This window comes from Dermacentor variabilis, unplaced genomic scaffold (assembly GCF_050947875.1).
Source record: "Dermacentor variabilis isolate Ectoservices unplaced genomic scaffold, ASM5094787v1 scaffold_18, whole genome shotgun sequence".
Lineage (NCBI taxonomy): Eukaryota > Metazoa > Arthropoda > Arachnida > Ixodida > Ixodidae > Dermacentor > Dermacentor variabilis.
This window is the reverse complement of record NW_027460346.1, coordinates 6,216,109-6,235,829: the sequence shown is the minus strand read 5'-3', so window position 1 is coordinate 6,235,829 and position 19,721 is coordinate 6,216,109. Positions and strand designations below refer to the sequence as shown.

The window sequence follows — 19,721 nt, the reverse complement described above, 5'->3', positions numbered from 1 at the left end:
TGGGACCAACAATCAGGGAGCGAACAAAAAACTGAAAACTTTAAAGAATTATGTTTGGTTGAGTCATCATAACTAAGGGATGTCATTAACTAAAAAGGAAGAAATAATTTGTAAAAAAAAGAACAGATTGTATTTACCTTTATGCTTCCTACAACAATAATGCTTTCTAAAAACTTTGGAAACTTTGGAAACAGTCCAATGACTTACATTAAGCACAGAGATACACTAATGACATGACTCAAATGAATGGCACATCACATGTGGGACATCATGCAAGCCATTCGAATAATCTGTACCTGATAGTACAGAACGAAGCTATAGTTTGGAATACACTTTTTCTTGAATGATCTTACGAATTGCTGGCAAATTATTATTTTTTTTTAGTTTGAGCACCTTTTTTTCTTGCCTATATTAATAAAAGTGTGAGTGTTGGCTTATATTCTAATTAAATAAAAGTACATTACAAGGACCGAGAAAGAATTACTGTATTAAAATCAAACAATTTCAAGTTGCTTAAAAAAATTGTCAAATTACTGCTCATTTGCAGTCATGTTCCTAAACAGGGCATAACCAACCACTCCATCATAGCCACTAACTAAAGCTGACACTTGACACGGAGTCCTTCACATTTCTAGTCAAGGTGCTGCTATCGATATGGCCAAATGAGTTCCAATGAGCCTTTTTGTGACGCCAAACTTTCTAAAAGACTTCATCGTAACATCAGTTTGACTATCAACAGCTAACATTTGAATGCAACGAGGATGGCACGCAAATTTGTTTTGCGTGCCATCCTGGAATTTACATCCTGGAATGGGGAACAAGATTTTAGGAAATTGGGTATTCGACACTGAAACAGACGCCACAAGCCACTGCACGATTAGGCAAGTGCCACAGCTCTTGCAGCATTATACCTCAGCTTGAAAGAAATGCAACACATCACTGGTGCTGCATGCACCACTACGACGATCGCACCATGGTGATTTTCAAGCCATAAAAAAAATTATGTCAAGGCACACTTAAGAGAAGCAACAAATCAGTTTAAACTGATGGGAATTCTTTTAACACTAATTTGGTCAATTTCTTGGCAAAAGGTTGATTAATAGAAGAGAAAATGATGGGCAAACTTCTATTCCTTGAATTTTGCTTCGAAATCCTAGCGCTGAGGCGTCAGTGAGATGTCAGGGATTTCAAAGTATTTCATCATATTTGGACCATTCTGGCACAGAAAAATTCTCAAAACTTGCAAAGCTTTGTGCTTGGCTCTTTTAACATAGTACAATGTAGTTCATCTTACTGATTTAAAAAATCTGCCAAAACTATTGAGGGATGACTGTCTAACTGATAGCTTCCTGGTGTAACCCTGCCGAGATGTCCGGCTGTGCGTGATGTGAGCGTGTGTGTAATGACAATGTCAAGATGACAAACGACTATGGCATAACAATAGCGTAACAGCAGCAACATGACAAAGACGACATGACGGCAACGAAGTGACCGCACAACAATGGTGGCGGGATGGTCCAACAACGATGGTGTGACGACAATGGAGATGACAGCACAACGACGACGTCAGTTGTGACAATGTAATGACAGTGTGACAATAGCAGCACGATGAAGATGGCATGAAGACAACGAAACGACTACAGCATGATGACAACGGAATGACTACAGCATGAATGTGAAGGCAGGGGCACAACGATGGCACAAAGGCCATGAAACGACGACAGCATGACAAAGACAGTATGGTGACAACACAGCGATCACAATGTGATCATGACGGCAGACAGGACGGCAACAGCAGAGTGCCTGCATGAGATGTGTGGCAATAGAGGCCAAACACTACAACCATGAAAACAAGCGAAAGAGCCAAAGAACCAAAGACAGGGTGTCTACCAAATTGGCATTTCCAAATTTCCCGAGTTTTCCAGGTTTTCCCTGAGTGCCTTTGCAAAATTTCCTGAGTGACACAGAACTTTGTTCCATGTCAAGATTGGCCGACATCATGTTGCCTGATTCTGTCACTCTCTCTAGTAAGCAGGTTAAAAAGTTACTTAATCCAGTTTTTTTTCATTTTATTTCCTTAAAGACCTCTTTCGGTGTATTACATAAAGGGTATGTATGTAAGGGCACATTTGAACAGTAAGGAGTAGCGTTTATCTTATTCAAAAAGAAAACAGAAGGGATGGGTTAGTAAAACACACAGCAAATAAGATATCTTCGAAAAAAATTGTAACACCTATTGCAAATCGAATAAAACATTTTCAAATACAAATAAAAAGTAGATGCATACAGAAACAAACGTTTTCGAATACGAGCTATTTCTGACAACTGATAGCGAGCTCAATAGCACGAGGCCTGAACTTTGCCACAAGTGAGATTCTCTCTCAGCACCTGGAATCATCATCATCAGCCTGGTTAGGCTCACTGAAGGGCAAAGTCCTCTCCCATACTTCTCCAACTACACCGGTCATGTACTAATTGTGGCCATGTTGTCCCTACAAACTTCTTAATCTCATCCGCCCACCTAACTTTCTGCCGCCCCCCGCTACACTTCCCTTCCCTTGGAATCCAGTCCGTAACCCTTAATGATGATCAGTTATCTTTCCTCCTCATTACATGGCCTGCCCATGCCCCCCCCCCCCCCATTTCTTTTTCTTGATTTCAACTAAGATGTCATTAACTCGCGTTTGTTCCCTCACCCAATCTGCTCTTTTCTTATTCCTCAATGTTACATCCATCATTCTTCTTTCCATAGCTCGTTGCGTCGTCCTCAATTTGAGTAGAACCCTTTTTGTAAGCCTCCAGGTTTCTGCCCCGTAGGTTAGTACTGGGAAGACGCAGCTATTATACACTTTTCTCTTAATGGATAATGGCAACCTGTTGTTCATGATCTGAAAATGCCTGCCAAACCCCAGCCCATTCTTATTCTTCTGATTATTTCCGTCTCATGATCCGGATCTGCCATCATTACCTGCCCTAAGTAGATGTATTCCCTTACCACTTCCAGTGCCTCGCTACCTATTGTAAATTGCTGTTCTCTTCCGAGGCTGTTAAACATTACTTTAGTTTTTTGCAGATTAATTTTTAGACCCACTCTTCTGCTTTGCCTCTCCAGGTCAGTGAACATACATTGCAATTGGTCCCCCCCCCCCCTGAGTTACTAAGCAAGGCAATATCATCAGCGAATCACAAGTTACTAAGGTATTCTCCATTAACTTTTATCCCCAATTCTTCCCAATCCAGGTCTCTGAATACCTCCTGTAAACACGCTGTGAATAGCATTGGAGAGATCGTATCTCCCTGCCTGACGCCTTTCTTTATTGGGATTTTGTTGCTTTCTTTATGAAGGATTACGGTGGCTGTGGAGCCGCTATAGATATCTTTCAGTATTTTTACATACGGCTCGTCTACACCCTGATTCCGTAATGCCTCCATGACTGCTGAGGTTTCGACAGAATCAAACGCTTTCTCGTAATCAATGAAAGCTATATAGCTTTCCAGGTGCTGAGAGAAAGCTCTCTCAGCACCTGGAAAGTCAACCTCAACTGTCCTGACATATTCTCAGCCTGTGCACAATGCCTCAGCATTGCGTTTCACTGCTTTAAAGAGAGCTTATTTTGGCTTGAATGAGGGACATGTGCATCTCGGAGTCAGCCAACACTGTGCTTTGAGCTCAAGCTCTTTCAAAGAAGCAGCAGCACACTTCCTTTCCAGTTTATTCCTCAATGCATCGTTCCTTTCTGTTCTTGTCCTCCTTTCCCCGCACGTTCACCCCATGGGCCATTTGAAACATTCTCTTGGCTAGTTGTACAGTCAATGTCCGATTTTTCAGTCTCCCTAGGGGCCACGAAACCTTTGGAAAAATCGGGCAGTCCAAAAAAATGAATGCATGTATTTTACTGTCCTTAAGGGCTCAAATTGCCACAGGTACGTCCGAAAAAGCTCTGAAGGCCTACCAGTACATTCATTAGGCATATCGGTGCTCATAATGTGACAGGAGACAGCGGGTGCATGCGTGTATAATTAAGGAATACATAGTAGGTCCCGTGACAATTGTCCCTTCCCACACGTGTTAAGCTTCATCGCAATGCTTTGCATATGTTTCCCCGCATAGCATTGTTGTATTGAGGCGAACCTTACTTTCAGAAACCAGCATAATGCAACGCGCCGTGCTTTCCGAGCTTCGAAGGCATTGGCAAGGCTTACAAAGGCTGAGTCAGTGCCACAGCTAACAACCATCGCATTGCTAACAGTAGCGAACTTCGAAGTAGCTAGGCCTAGCGTTGCAGCGGTGGTGGCTACGGCTGCCAGCAGATCTGCATGGGAGAGTGCCGGTTCAAGGCCGCGAGATAATCGCAGTGGTAGCTTTGATTAATGCCGTTCCGGGCATGTGGTCACGGCAAGAAGTCTGGAAAATCAGACGGTGAAGAGTTCTTGCAACCGAAATTTCATACGTTCTTATACAATGACACTATCACATACGTGGTGGTGCTTCGAAGCCGTCCAAATTATCGGGCATTTCCCAAAAAATTCGCCGTTCGGAAAATCGTTCTGACTGTACACTGGCAACTCCTCCAGAGAAGGACACGGCATCAAAGACGATTCGTTACGATTCCTCTCTGTTACTCGAGCCAGCATTAGCGTGACTTTCGTTCCATTTCAATAAATTTACAGCTAATTTTCCCTGATAGAAGCACAAATTTCCTGAGCTTCCCCGAGTATTTCCAGACTATTCAAAATCCTTGAGAATTCCCGGTTTTTCCAGATTTTCCCGGTTGGTAGACACCCTACAAAGTAAGCTATCACTTCAAAATTAACTAGGCTCAAGCAGGTGCCGTTGAAATCCCTACCATCAAAGTTAGTTGGGCTGCAATATTACAAACAGTTGCTTCCCGAAAGTTCACTTTTGCTCCTACATGACAAAGTAGGCGGTACACAAAATTTGTGAGAACGGAAGGGAGAGCACCGCCAACAGACGAGCGAGAGCAACCCAGGAAGCTTGCATCGACAATTTTGGCTTCAACTGGGGGCTATACATAACAGCACAACGTTTCTCAGCATAAAAGAATAAAGATGTTATACTGAAAACTTTCTTTTACTCTCACAACATATAATCTGCACAGCAAAAGTTGTGCGTAAATTTTCAAACAATTTAATAGCTTTATTATTTTTCTTGCTATCACGCGAGGACAGCATCATTTGTCGTTTGTTGCATGTTGTTTGCTACTGCATGTTCACAGGTCTATTCCATTCGCCTTGCACTTCTTGAACAAGTCCCCACGAGTGCAGTCCCAGTTCTTGCTCATGCGGAATTGGCAAGGCACCACCTGCACAACCGCTGCACTATCTTTCAGATGAAGCCTGCACTGAGCAACGAATGGCGACGAACGAATAGCGACGTGCAGCTGCCGTCATGTTGAACTGGTGAAACTAAGAGCAAAGTGTGGCACCTCATGAACTCATTCAGTAAGTGCAGACGATTTGAATGGACCTCACATTTTGTCCACTCTTCCATCATGTTTTCAATACGAACGTTCACTTGGGCCTGCACGCGTCTCAACACAAGCCTACTTGTTGCTTTTATAGAATAGCATTCATATATGGTGAAAGCGGTGTTCGGCTGGGCTTAGTCCTTGGGGAAGCGCAACTGGCAAGTGACGATGGCATGAAAAAGCCATTTTGGCACCAGCCTTGCTGTTGGTTGTAAACAGAAAGCGTTGCTGCTGGCCTACCACTGTTATATCACCTCGGCCACTTCGTGTATGGCATCGCTAACTTGAGTCTCGGATCGCCACCCACCATGATCACATCTCTAACTCTGCCCCTTTTTCCGAGCTTTGAAAAAAAAATGAATTAAATTCTGGGGTCTTACAGGCCAAAACCATGATATGCATGAGACATGAAGTAGTGAAGGTCACCACCTAGGGTTATTTAACATGCACTTAAATCTAAGAAAAGTGTTTCTGCATTTTGCCCTCGTCGAAATGCAGCTGCTGTGGCTTGGATCGAATCAGCAACCTCAATAACAGCATTGCAATGCCATAGCCACTATACAACCACAGTGAGTATCCCAAGCTTTGAAGAAGCCTTGGAAAGTAGGAAAAAATTACATAATTATGAATTCGCTCATTTAGGATGTTGCATTCCAAAGTGTGTTTACAAGGAAGAAAATCGACAAGCAGACCACAATATAACTCGAGGACCCAGAATAAAACATGTAAGCCAAACAGTCATGCCAGCCTCTAAAGATAATAAGCTGCCATGAGCTTATCTTCTCAGAGCCCAGAAGTAATAATAATGTCCATATAAATAACTTCACAGAAGTAACTAATAACAAGCAAAGAAATGTTTATGAAGTTTATTGACCAAACATTCCACGCTTTCATTAATAAGTTGGCGATACTGCTGAGTGGGTGATCAGTCTATGAAAAATCAGTCAGCATATGCATTTGTGTTCTTCTGGAATAAGTTTTACCCTACAATAGACACAAATATGAAATAGTAAAATTATCAATGCAAATACAACAATTGTAATGAAAAGCTAAAACTCTGGTATTTTGCAACAAAATCATAAAATTTTGTGGATATGGATTAGTGTGTAAAAGCAGCCTTACAGTGCTTGTTGTGTATGTTTCACCAGACATCCTGCCTGCTCTTGAAATATGCGCAACGTTCGTGGTTCACACAGACCCACTTGAGCTCTTTAGACCCACAAAAAGTTCATGGGCTACAGTTTCAGAAATGCTTAGTTATATTAAAGAAAAACACTGAACCTATGCAGATGGCTGGACTATATTTTAGAAACCTTGCAACATTTCCTTGATGCTGTGAGAGGCAAAGAAAAAATTGTGACTGAAGGGGGCGCACAATTCTTCCACAATCAATTTTAAAATTGCATGTGACAAATGAAGTCCCTTAGTTAAGAAGCCTCTGTTTTGCCTATGACCTTAAGAGATTCTCTGCTGAGAAGTATTACCTACTTCAAGTCAGAATGCTACCCAGAGAGGGTTTCCCACACCCACAAATAGTGTTGCTATAGTGGTGAGAAGAGGTAGAATCAGTAAGCTCTTTCGACAGTAAAGTCAGTAAAATTGAACATACTGCTTTTTTTTTTATTGTAGGCAAAGCAATTACGCTTTTTATTATCAGTGGTTGAGTACAGTTGTCTTATAAATAGTGGCAGCAATTAAGCCTATCCCTTGTTTACATAATTTTCAAGCTCACAAAAGCTCTGTACTTGGTACAAAAGATACTTTTAACACTTCTATCAGTTCTGCTTCATCTAAAAAAAACAAAGAATTTGTCTGGCTTTTTCTTGCTCTGTCAGACAGGCAGACTCCATAATCATGGTGTGACACTTCAATTCCTGGAATGTGCCACAAATCATGGATTGCATACCTGCCAACCTGGAGACGCGAAATTCAGGAGATTCGCCAAAAGGAAAAGGAGAAGAGGGGGGCTACAAAAGAACTTTTTTTTTTTTTTCATCTAGGCCACAACAACATCAAAACAAGCTCTGAATGGCTGCTAGTAGTTACTTGATGTCTCAGCACTCGTACTTTGATCAGATGCGGCACATACAATTAAGTAAAACATACTTTGCCAAAACAGTGGCCCCCTTACACTCAGCATGCTTCACCACATAACACAGCTGTAGAACACCAAAGCTAACTTAAGGAAACCAGCTATCATACAATGCATATTAGACCTTTGCCTCACACGGAGTTCTTAATGCATGTCTAGATCTGAAGCAAACTGAGTTAGGCCTACACTACCTACACACCAATGCCTTAGATTTATACCTTACTTGAGTCAGGAGACACCAAGTATCTAATGTCAATTATGATGCAGCTGGGCTGCTTGACAAAACTTTTCTCACTGGGGGTGGGGCAGTTTTTGGGAGAAATTAAGCCTTGTTCATACAATTGGGAGGATTGGGAGGAATTCAGGAGTCTCCTGAACAAAGCGGGAGAGTTGGCAGGTATGGAATTCTAACATATTTTAATGAGCCGAATTAAAAAAGCATGCCAAATTTCTAGGCCTAGGGTTTGTCTACAAAGGCAACTTCTATATGTCACAAAAATTGGTAGGTGGGGGATCACATGGTATCACTGATGCATGGATTGCTGCGCTATTCGAAGCCGCATTTTGATCGACTTGTCAATATCAGGCAAGAAATAGGGGAGAGAAGGTGAAGAGGACAAAGGGCGCTGCACATTCTAACAGAAGTGAGAGCTGAGAACCAAGCTTATTATCCCACGTGGAATGCAGAGAAGCACAGCGTGAAAGAGGAAGAAGTGGTTTATGCAGCATGTATCCAGCTTACGGCAAAATACGGTGATTGTATGGCTAGCAACCACTAGACCAGGCTGACCAGCACCCATCAGCAGTTTGTGGCCATTACCATTATTTTTGTGACGTGCAGAGATTACTTGTAAACAAACCTTATGCCAAGAAGCCACAGCCCATTTGGCAGGCATCTTGAAATGCTTCACCCTAAAAGAGGACTTAACTGGCTATTTTTTTGCCACAACACTGTAGTTACAGGGTAAACAACTATATGATAAAGCAAGAAAGCAGACTACGAAATTTTTGTGTCAGTACCCCTTTAATCCCTTCCGTGCCTTGGACGAGCTCGGTACATCTATGGTTTTATGGGCAGTGATCGCACAAACAGCCTGCTTTTCGAATGTTCCGTTTGGCATTTTGTCGCAAAGTAGGCCATCCACAAAATTTGCAAGAACAGGAGGGACAGCACAGCCAAAATATGAACGAGCAAAGCCCCTTAAGTTTGTGTCGCCAATTTGGGCTTTGTTTGAGGACAATACATTAACGGCAGAATGTTACAGGAGCTTAAAAAATTTTATACAGAAAACTTTCTTTTACTCTCGCAACATATAAGCCTCATAGCAAAAGCTATGCATGAAAGTTAAAACAATTTAATAACCTCATTCTTGTTTTGTTGGCCACTAGGTGGTATCACAAGTGGACAACGTTTGTCATCACTGCTACATGTCGTCACATAAGAATGTTCCCTTGGGACCGCACACATCTCAGTGCCAGCCTGCTTCTTGTTTTCATGGAAGAGCATCTATATCTGGTGGAAGCAGTGCTTGGGAGGGGGCTCAGTCCTTGGGGCAAGCACACCCGGAATATGGAAATGGCATGAAAAAGCCGTCTTGGTGCCGGCCTTGCCATCAGTTGTAAACAGAGAGCGTTGCTGCTCACCTACTACTGTTATATCACCTCGGCCACTTTGTGTATGGCATCACTGACTGACGACTTCAACATCTGATAACGTCATGTTGCGGTGAAGGTGGCACTTGCTCCCAAATTTGCTCCCAAAAAGACAAGCAACACTCAAATCACGACAACAGCAGTGATCATTGCTATCGGCCGCCAAATCGAATGAAGACCACTTGAGTGTGGCTTCTTAGGCATAGATGCGTCATCGAATCTTCCAGACATGCTCGTGACGACGAGGTCAATTCCAGAACGTGCCACAATCATCTAGTAGCACGCCTACAAACTGATACACTGCAGGCCCATCTTTCAGGAAAGTATTATGGAAACGCTACATTCAAGAACCATGTGTTACTAGATGGTGTAAGCACGCTGCGGCGAGACAGCAGAAACTTGATAACACCACGTAGTGAAAGCAAATGAAACTCACGTGACACTATAGAAGGGCAACAACGTACAAGAAACTTCAGACAACTACAAGCGACAACTACATAAGAGTGATATTATGGTAAAAACAGGCACCAGCGGAAAGCAAAACAATGGCGCATAACCCAAGGACTTCAAGCACTGCTGGTTCAGAAAAGGCGGAGAGCACAAAGGACCTTCTGCATCCTAAGAACACTGGCTCGCTTGCTGCCGAGAATGACCACCAAGCAGTCGCAGAAGTGACGGCGCAACGCGCCTTCATATAGAAAAATGCGTCCCGCAACACCAGCCACTGAGGTTGGGCAAGTGACAACAAGACTATGAGAAGACCGGCCATTGCGAGCAGATGCCAAGCGCATCATCTGCTATGAGTGAAATGGGCATTCATTCCAAAGCGAAGAGCTAAGCAAACAGGAGCATGACATGACATGATTGACAGGAGCATGACATGTGCAATATTCTGTGGTTCTGGAGCCCTGCCACATTGACGGCTACTGACAAAAGTGTGATGGTTGGAGCATCACAAGAGGGTAAAAAAAGCGAGGAGCTTCAGCAATCGCACCCCTGGTAAAAACAACCAAGGATGATCTCATCTCCTCAGTGGTACTTTGCATTCTCTAGCAACACTGTGGACAAGCCTAATTTTGTCTCAGTGCTTAGGAGTGCATTTGGTAGATGGCAACCCACATTTCATGGAACAGTGCAATCAGAAGTGAATTTATACTTTCTGAGGATGCAAAGCATGTTGGTAACTGGGGTCTCAAAATAATTTGGCCTTTCTTGGTAATAATTCGAAATAATAATGTGGAACAGAAGGGCTCGATATGTACTTGTCTTTAGTGTCCCTTCAAGAAGAAAGATAAAAAGAGAGGAGCAATGAGCATTGTATGCATACCTTATGGACCGCTTTCAGTTTAATTATTAGTTTACAGTGAGTGCAGCCTAACTAGACTGTGTTTCTGCCTGTGGTGAACGCAGAATAAGAACATGACTGCATAGCACAGCACCCAACATATGATGGCTGCTGCCAAATTGACAGAACAATTTCGCAGGAACAGTGTCGCAGAAACAGTTTGATCAACAGATACTTATGAGACTACTGATGAGGAATACAGGTGCAAAAGGAGGCAGCCAACTGCATTGATACCTATATGAAACAAGCGACAAGGACCTCCACTTTAGGTGTCATATGCTTCTGTAACATTAAAGGCTATGCAGCGGATCATGGCAGTGAACTGAAGACAAAGTTGTTGTTTTAAGCCTTTCAGGATAAGGACGAGGCATATAAATACCCAGATAATTTCTTAAATTTTCTATCTAAATGTGTGAAACACATTAAGAATAAGCACACTCAACAAAAAGAAAAATATATATTGCGGAAATTTTTCCAGCAATAGAGGGAAAACCCCTGGCAGGAAACGAGTGGTCTTTACCCCAGGCCACCTAAGGCCTCATTTTTAATTTGTCTAGTCTGCTGTCATCATATGTGAACCATAGGTGTACATTTCACTTGCTTTACATTACGTGTGTGACTACGCTACAGCCGGAGATCTGACATTTGTCTGTCTCCTCTGACCTTGCTTTCAAAAGAATGCAAGTCGAAATGCCAAACTTCTTTATCCCGTGCTTCTGCTCCAAACCAACAAATGATGCTTGCTGCCTGTCATTCAGCGTTTGCCAAAGACATTTAAATGCGAGAAACTTTGTACTCAATACTGAAACTTGGCAAGAAAAAAAATGTTTCTCGTATGTTGCCTGTAGGAAACATTCGTCAATAAAGGGTTAATCAGCAGTGTCATGCCACAGTAAAACCAGTGGTGGGAAAATGCACAAACAGAGAATTTGTTTCTATGTATCAAAAGCTTTGCAGGCACCAAAGTAAGCTATGACTTACAATATGCAAAGTTAAAAAGAAGCTGCGCTGATTTTTTTTCACCAAAACTGATCAGGCCACCAAATGACTGTCGTAAATGTGTGCCAGGGCAAACATGCAGAAACAGAACTCTTTGGAAAACGATAGTTCTAAGCTAAGTTACAACTTTAATGTTTCCTGCAAAATAGTCACAACTGGATATGCAAAGCTCTCATGTCAGCTACATATGTGCACACCTTTAATTCTGTGGCTGGGATATTACATACACAACAAACCAGGCACAGATTCAAAACAGACTTACTGTAAACCTGTCTCATTCATTTCTGCAAGAGCATAACCTGGCATATAATCTGCTAGGCTATGTTTTTTATCACAAACAACGAGCTTACACACACTTCATGCTGCTAACTAACAGAGGCAACATATTTGCTGATAAGTAAATATTTTTGAAAACAGCATCAGGCACAGCATATCCACTTGTGTAGAGGACTTCAAGGCAAATCGCATGAGGCAATGTGACGATAATAAAAGTCCAACACAACCTAAAAAAATTTGCAAGCAGCCAACTAGCAAATTTTTTAGTGCCTGCAGAACCATCTGTTGCATAAAGTGATGCTTCTTCTACTGCTGAAAAAATTAAAACATTTCAACTACATCATAAGACACAAAACCTTGTGCCAGTACAAAATCATGGCAGCGGGTAATAAAACATGAATTCTGCACTGTACTGCTATATACTGCAGACACATCAATGACATCACAAATAACTGCAAGAAGTGCTGTCAATTGGTTGAACCCAGAGCAGTAAAACTTTTTGCTCATTCAGGAGAGTTGGCTGCCACAATGCATTAAACGCATGGCACTAAAGCATGGCACAAGAATGCAGCTAAAAGAAATGAAATTGCCTAATTCTGTCTTAGACAAGGTGCTGCTAATTTTGGTTAAGCACTGAAGTTTGCAGTCCAAGCAGGTGCATACACAGCAAAGCAGAATTAACAGTAGTTTTGGCCGGCTGGATATTGAGGACTTTTTTGTTTGTTTGTTTAACAGGACACCCACAAACACCACTAAATATCTCAGTGCTGCAGTAACAAAGCCAGTCACATGGGACACTTGTTTTGAAAAAAGAAGCAATAGAGCTTGACAGCCAATGGACTAAAGCACACATGACAAAACCTTGCTAGAGCCAAGCCAAGTAAGAGTGGGCCTGTAGTTGGGCATCGTGCGTTAGTGGGGCCAGCAATAGTTGTTTCAACATAACTGTCCAAAATTCTAGCACATTAAGACCAATGCAAAAAGAGCCTCATGCCATCGCGTTAGTGAAAATGAAGGCTCACAGAAATTAGAAGCCTTTCACATGCCTACGTTTGGAACTAACATGCAAGGGAGGAAAGTTCCTTGGAAGACCTACAGCCAAACACTACGCATTTTTTTTTTTTTTGCATGCCAAGGCAAGCACAAATTGTTTCCTCATGCTTCCTTAGGGTTCTGGAAACCATTCAGAGCATCAGAGGGAAGGCACAGGTCAGTAAGAGCACACATGACGGCACAGTCTCGACCTGGATGACAAAACCCAACTCTTTCATCACATCCCCCATCTGACATAAAAGAATATAACGTACCATGCCACAAATACCATAACAATTGGTAGATAACCCGTAGGTAATCTGCAGAAAGAACATAAACAAGGCCAATCACTATCTTCAAAAACGAAGAAGAAAGGATTTTTTTTTTCAAGACTGTGCAGTTGAGGCAGTAGTAAACAAAATTTGAAAAAGGGGCTTTGATCTCCGATTCAACACATGCCCAAGGAAACATCTCACTCAATGCAAACGCTGGAGTGTATGTAGCTGAAGATCAACAGAACTAAACATGCAAAACTAATCAAACAAACCCATGCTTAGTTTGCACAATCTGAGACAATACACGCTGAAACAGCCAAATAGCTATCTGCAGACAGTGGTAGAACTGTTCTAACCCTGTGGAAAGGAGCAGCAATATAGCAACATACATGGACAAAGAACGTGGCAGCTGCTCTCCTTTCCAAATGCCATATCTCTACGGTAACTCTGCATGCTTCATCTGGGCATTGTTTAAGCTTTTTAGTCAGCCACTCGGATATTTCAGCATATGTTGTCAAAGTTCATGCAAACAAACGTGTGACATAATCCTAATGGGTAGGGATAGGAATACTATACGTACTACTGCGTTAGTCCAAGAGGAGCACACAATGCAACGTCATCTGTCCCTTAGTTAAAACACAGCAAAAAAAAGTTTTCTTTATACCTTTCGCACTGTGTTCCCCGTGACTTACACAACTTATACACTTCCCGAATGGCAAACTTGAACAGAGTATGCTGCAGCACCACCTAGACTCGAGCATACTATGCAGCTTGCTTGCATGCAATTGCCTATGTCCTGCAGCCAACCTAACAAAACTAACAAGGAAAACGGAAACTTAACATCACACAAAGTTCTTTTCCCATTCTTAGAGAGCCGACCATAAACTCTCAAAGTGCAATGCCACTGCCTCCATGCGGCATATGCCCATAAAATACGATTACCCTGAGCCCACAGGCAACTGAGAAGCTGCACATAAGTGTGCACTGGTAAGCATGCTAGGCAATGCAAATAAGCCATGAGAAAGATGGAGAGAAAAATTTGGCTCGTACAAATGATTTCTTGCTTAGCTCACAAGGCAAAACACCACTAAACAGTTGACCAAACTACAGGCCCTCTGGTCCTAAACCCCTTATGGCGCTGCGTGCACGATTGAGCATGCCAAGGTTTTGCATCAACTGCAAAGGCACTGACGAAAGTAATAACATTTAAAATGAGTAACATATCTAAAAACTTCCAATTGGAATTTTGATGCAAGTTTGAATAACATGTCCAAATTTTTTAGTAAAACAAGTGGGAATGTAGGTTGGGTGGGTATTTTTACTCAGGTATGAGTATGTCATACGCAGCGGGTTCACATATTTAATTGTTTTTCACAATTCGTTGCACCAGGCACAATTTTCAAGTGACTGGGTAAGTACTTTTCAAGCCTACTAAACATGATATAGTTGATGATGTCATATCTGATGTTTCTGTGTGAGTTTTCACATGGAGACCACATTCTCTAAACATGACACAGTACATTATTGAAAATTGTTAATCTATTTTGCAGATGTATGCTTTTTATGGTTCCGAAAATATATTAGATGCGTCTGAGATAAGTTTTAAATTAACAGAATCAGTTAGCCCCTGAAAGGGTTAATCATACTCGACATGGAAAAATTTATAAGCCCACATCAGATCCTAATCTTTAAATATGCAATGGACCTATGCTTGTAAGTTCAACACACACTTCCCTCACTAACAATTAAAGATGTAACGGCAGTACATTAGTAATTAAACTCAAACTGAATGTAACATTAAAAAAAACAAAGTCCTCTCTTTGTAAGCTCTCATCAGATGAAAGAGCTCAAAATTAGGCAGAAGCAAACACGACAAATTAAGAATTCTGCCTCTAGTCTACAGAGACCAAAGAAAAAAGCACTATCCAAACATACTAAGATAATGTTTCCTTTGGAGGATGTCAGATGGAAGACAACGAAGTGCACGTTGCAACTGGCATAAGCTACATATGAGAAAAGTTGTTTGACACCACACCCATGCGGAGCTAACTAACTTTTCTTAGTTTGTCAACATCTGGCTCTTATGTCAAGGTTTATGTAAATTCCAGAACTATTTGAACTATTCACTTTCAAATAACTTGAAATTACTATTCACTTTGAACCCGAAATTCATATTCGCACAAGCCTACATAACAACCCTTAATAAGAAGGTGCATGAAGGTAGTGTAATGAACCTCAAAGGCAGCGCTTGGCATTAAATTTAACATTTTCCTTTTTGTGCAAAACAATGTACAACCACAGTGGTGTACCTGCATTTCAGACACTCAGGCAACCTTCACACATAGCAGGTATGTTCACCAAGAACAAGCTTAAGTACAGAATTCTTCGTTTCATACAGAGGGATACTTAGACGCTCTTGTACTGTATTTACTCGCTTCTAACACGCACTTCTGTAACAAAAAAAAAAAAAAAAAAGAATTTAAATTATGGTGCTTGACATCCCAAAGCCACAACATGGCTATGAGAAATGCCGTAGAAGGGACAGCTCCGAACTAATTTTGACCATTCAAAGCTCACATGCACATTAGAATCGACTACAAAAATGTTTCCGCTAGTCACACTCCATTGTCATTTACTTCAAGTCCGTCCACGTGGTGCATTTCCTGCACACATTCTTCAAATTAAAGATACTGCACCACCGCTGTGTGCAAGCTCCACATCCATTAAATGCAGGCACGGCATGATTCAAAAAACAACACCAAGGTGTGGAGCACCATTGCACCTGCCGCCTGCATGCGTAATGCTGACTGTGTATGGTGTACTGAAAAAAACAAGGTGCCTCTCCTTATTATAAAGTAGAATCTCATTAATCCAAACTCCAAGGTGAACAGAAGCTTAGGTATTTGAATAAACAGAGTTCCAACTAAGGAGAGCACCTTTAAGTTTAGGGCCCGATCAATTGCACAGTACAGAGCACAAAACCAAACCTGTCACTGGGATCGCATTGATAGTTTTATATTTCCTCCATCAGTGCACACATACTAAGTCCAAGTATGATAAGATTGCACCTTGTGTGCCATTAGCTGTGGGTGCGAGGGAAAACCTGCAAGGGTGTGCCAAAAAGGATAGTGGCTTGATGCGTGCCTAGCTGTCTGTCGCATGCCCGATATTGGAGATGACGTGACCGAGCATGCAATAATGGCATCAAGTGTGCACTAGGAGAGAGGGAGGGAAGGGAGGGGCGTAGGTGAGGGGGTGCGATAACATGATCAAGTGCATGCTACAGTCTCCTTCCTGCTACTGTAAATTTTAAGCCGGATGGGAAAGGACGGCGCACACCACTCTGCTTGTTCTGACTTTGTCTCGGCTTCCTGCGCAAGCACATCTTTCCTTGCAACTTTTATGACATTACGGTAGCTTGCAATGCATTGAACCTTCCCCTTTGGCTTGAGTTTGTCCGAAAAGCGGTCCATGGGAGTGCAAAATTTTGTACGGAATAACCACTGAGCGTTTTATGGAGTTCAAATTCATGGAAGTGTTTATCTATTCAAATACACAGGAGTTTACCAGGACCAAAAGAGCAGTTGGAATTATCCATCAATTCAAATTAAGACATTTTAAATTATCAGGATTTCATTTTATGTTATGTGCTTTCCATGCAAATGTCAGGATAGGTTCTCATTCGTGTAGTAGTTCAGAGCAACCATCGGTAACTTGACAAGCAACTCACTCCCACACAAAGCTTGTCGGGGTACCTTGGGGCCGATCCCATATCCCATTGGCAAATATGTGTATATACTAGCTTATCTATTGAGAAACATCCTCAAACCTCCAGGTGAAGTACATTGATGTTTTAGTTGGCAATTATTCACACAGTTAAAAATGGACTACTGAAATGTGTTTATTAGAATTTCAATGGTTCACCACAAATTTTGAGGACTTCTTTCTCGAAAGTGGTGCTAAGTGCAGGATTTATACTAAATGGACATTACTTCATTAACGCTCAGCTTCAATTATACAACCGGGAAGTGTGCTCTAAAGCAATCAATTTCAAAGCTAGCGAACCTTTGGTTCTTAGCTAGCATTACTGTGCAATTTTACTGGCAAGCAGTGTCTGCCTCTTCAACTAACCCAGCTGATGTGACAGAAGTGTAATATCTACCACAGGAAATCATTGAATATTGAAGTTTGTTTTTATTAAAGGGACTGACAACTGGCCAGAATCTGTAGCGAGACGTTGATAGAAATGAAATGACCATGATTTATAGTGATACAATTCAGCACACTGTTCCAGATTTAAGTAGGAATTATAATTGTAAGTTGGCAAAGTAAGACTCAAAAACCAGTAAGTCAACCTGGCGGTAAAGTATCGGCACTTCAGATGTATTATATGAGATTACTGCAAATACACTGTTTAAGTACAGCATACTTACTGCTTAAAATTGGAGTTCGTATATTACAGTAAAATCTCGTTAAACCATACCCGCTTAAACAGTAGCTTCGCTTTAAAAGTAGTAAAGTCAAATCCCCAACTCAGGGGCCATTGAACATAATGTGTTTTGTATCCGCATAAACCATACCAGCTTATTGTGTACATATCGGTTAGCATGTAGTGTTTCCACTTTTCATCGCGCAAACACAGCGGTGCGTCAAATCCATCAACAGCTAGCCAGCTAGCCTCAGAGATCGGAAAAATGGCCTCCAAGCGCCCTGTGCGTTTGTCCATGAAGCCACATCAACATCAACATCATTTCGGCGGCATGTCAGAGAGCGTTGTGGCATAGTATTCCTTTTTCTATGGTTGTAGTGTCATGCAAGCGAGGACTTGCGTCATGCCGAAGCTCGGATAAAAAAAACGCCGGATGCTCAGCATAGAAGAAAAATTAGACATCGTTCGTGCTATCGAATGTGACACGAAGAAGTCGGCGCTGGCACGCGACAGGAATCTGCTGTTGACGTTGTTGATCTGCTGTTGTGGCATTTGGAATGCGAAGAAGTTGCTCAGCAGCGCTGCTGCCACCGCTAAGAGATGTCGGCTGCGAGGTTTGACTTTTCGCCATCATTGCCTCTGTTGTTCCTGAAGTGTCGGCTAGCAACAGTGATGAGGACGACACAGAAAGCGACAGCACGGGCAACTCAGGCCGACAGTGGCAGAAACTGCGCGCTATGTCAGCCTCACGAATGCAATCGTCACGATGAGAGCAGCACCCCGCAATGAAAAAGGCGCCCCGCGACTTCTGCAATGCTACCGCGCGCGTGCATGGAGAATACGTAACGCCAACGAGGAATCTGCCATGCGAGTGTTTGCCAAGAAGAGGGGGATGGCTGAAAAGCTGTCTCGCAGCTTCAGTAAGTTTGAGGCCGCTGTCGCTGCTACATCGCCGAGGCATCAAACGAAAATAACACTTGGCGAAGTGAATAAATACTGCATGTTTTTTTCCTCTTTCATCGCACCCTCTCTGAGTTCCGTTTTTGACACGTAAGTGTTCGATCTCATGCTTTTTCGGTTAAACAGTACAACCGTTTAGCACGTACTTTTTCCGAGCTCCGGCCAACTACGGTTTAATGAGGTTTCACTGTATTAGGTTTTTGCGCTATATTCTGTGTGTATTACGAAGCAAAAAAAAGTGCATGCTAGAGAAGGACACTGCCTTCGTGATAACGAGTGGTGCGGGCAGAGCTGGTCTATGCATAGCAGCACATGAGGGCTGTTGTATGTGCACAAGTTTGAGAGTTAGTACGCTGAGTTCTGTGAGATATAAAATGATATTGACGAATTGTGCCATAAATGAGTGCCAGCACTGCAACAATAGCACTACTGGCATTTCCTACCACTTAGCACGCCTTACTTAAAGAGAAAGCTTGGTGCATGCAGTCGGCAAAAGCATGGTTTTTGAGATTTGAGATTCATTTGTGTTACAGTCGAGCCCACTTATAACAATATTCAAGTGCCACAAAAATTCCGTTATTATAACCAATAATTGTTATAACCAGGTTGCATGAAAACATCAAAATAGGGTGATGGCAGAAGTGATGTGAGAAAACTATAATAGTGGGGAGGCCAGTACCCTTCCCCACCACCTTCCTAGATTCGGCTGCTGATTGTGTTCACTCGTTTATTTCCTGGGCACTCCGATCACGCGTAACAAGCCACGGATGTCGGCATTAAAGAATGGCACTGCTATAACAACTTCAATGAAGGGTCACAGGTGGCAAGTAATATGCGAGCACCGCCGAGGCATCGATTTTGTGGCCCCGTAAAGGGGCCTTTTAAAAAAGCGAGAAGGTTGCTGCAGCAGCCTGTCAGCTTGAGAAATCCTGGAGAAACGCTGAGGCAAGATCGCCACGAGCATCTTACCACGTATTTCTTACTGGCTTGCATGAGAAAACCCTACGTCCATCAGCCTTGTGTGCTTTATGCAAAGCTTGCCGACATCCTTCTCCAAGGCATCCAGATGCTCCACATAGTGCAGAGGAAGGTTCCTCGCAAACACGAAGCCCCGGAGGGACTGAATCATCTGCCGGGCCTCTTGTGAGGTCAACGTTGGGGCAGCCTGCCC

General features: G+C 42.4%; 1 protein-coding gene across 7 annotated transcripts in view; it reads right to left on the bottom strand.

Annotated features, from left to right (window-relative positions):
- Nucleotides 1–19,721, bottom strand: part of LOC142568320 (uncharacterized) — a 258,619-nt gene that overhangs the window by 199,110 nt on the left and 39,788 nt on the right. For 6 of the 7 annotated variants that reach the window (XM_075678322.1, XM_075678326.1, XM_075678323.1 and 3 more), the window contains one exon: nt 13,162–13,206. The exons of the other annotated variant lie outside the window; for it this stretch is intronic. In XM_075678322.1, the coding sequence (XP_075534437.1) occupies nt 13,162–13,206 (45 nt within the window). The remainder of the gene's footprint in view (nt 1–13,161; nt 13,207–19,721) is intronic. 7 annotated transcript variants of the gene reach the window in all.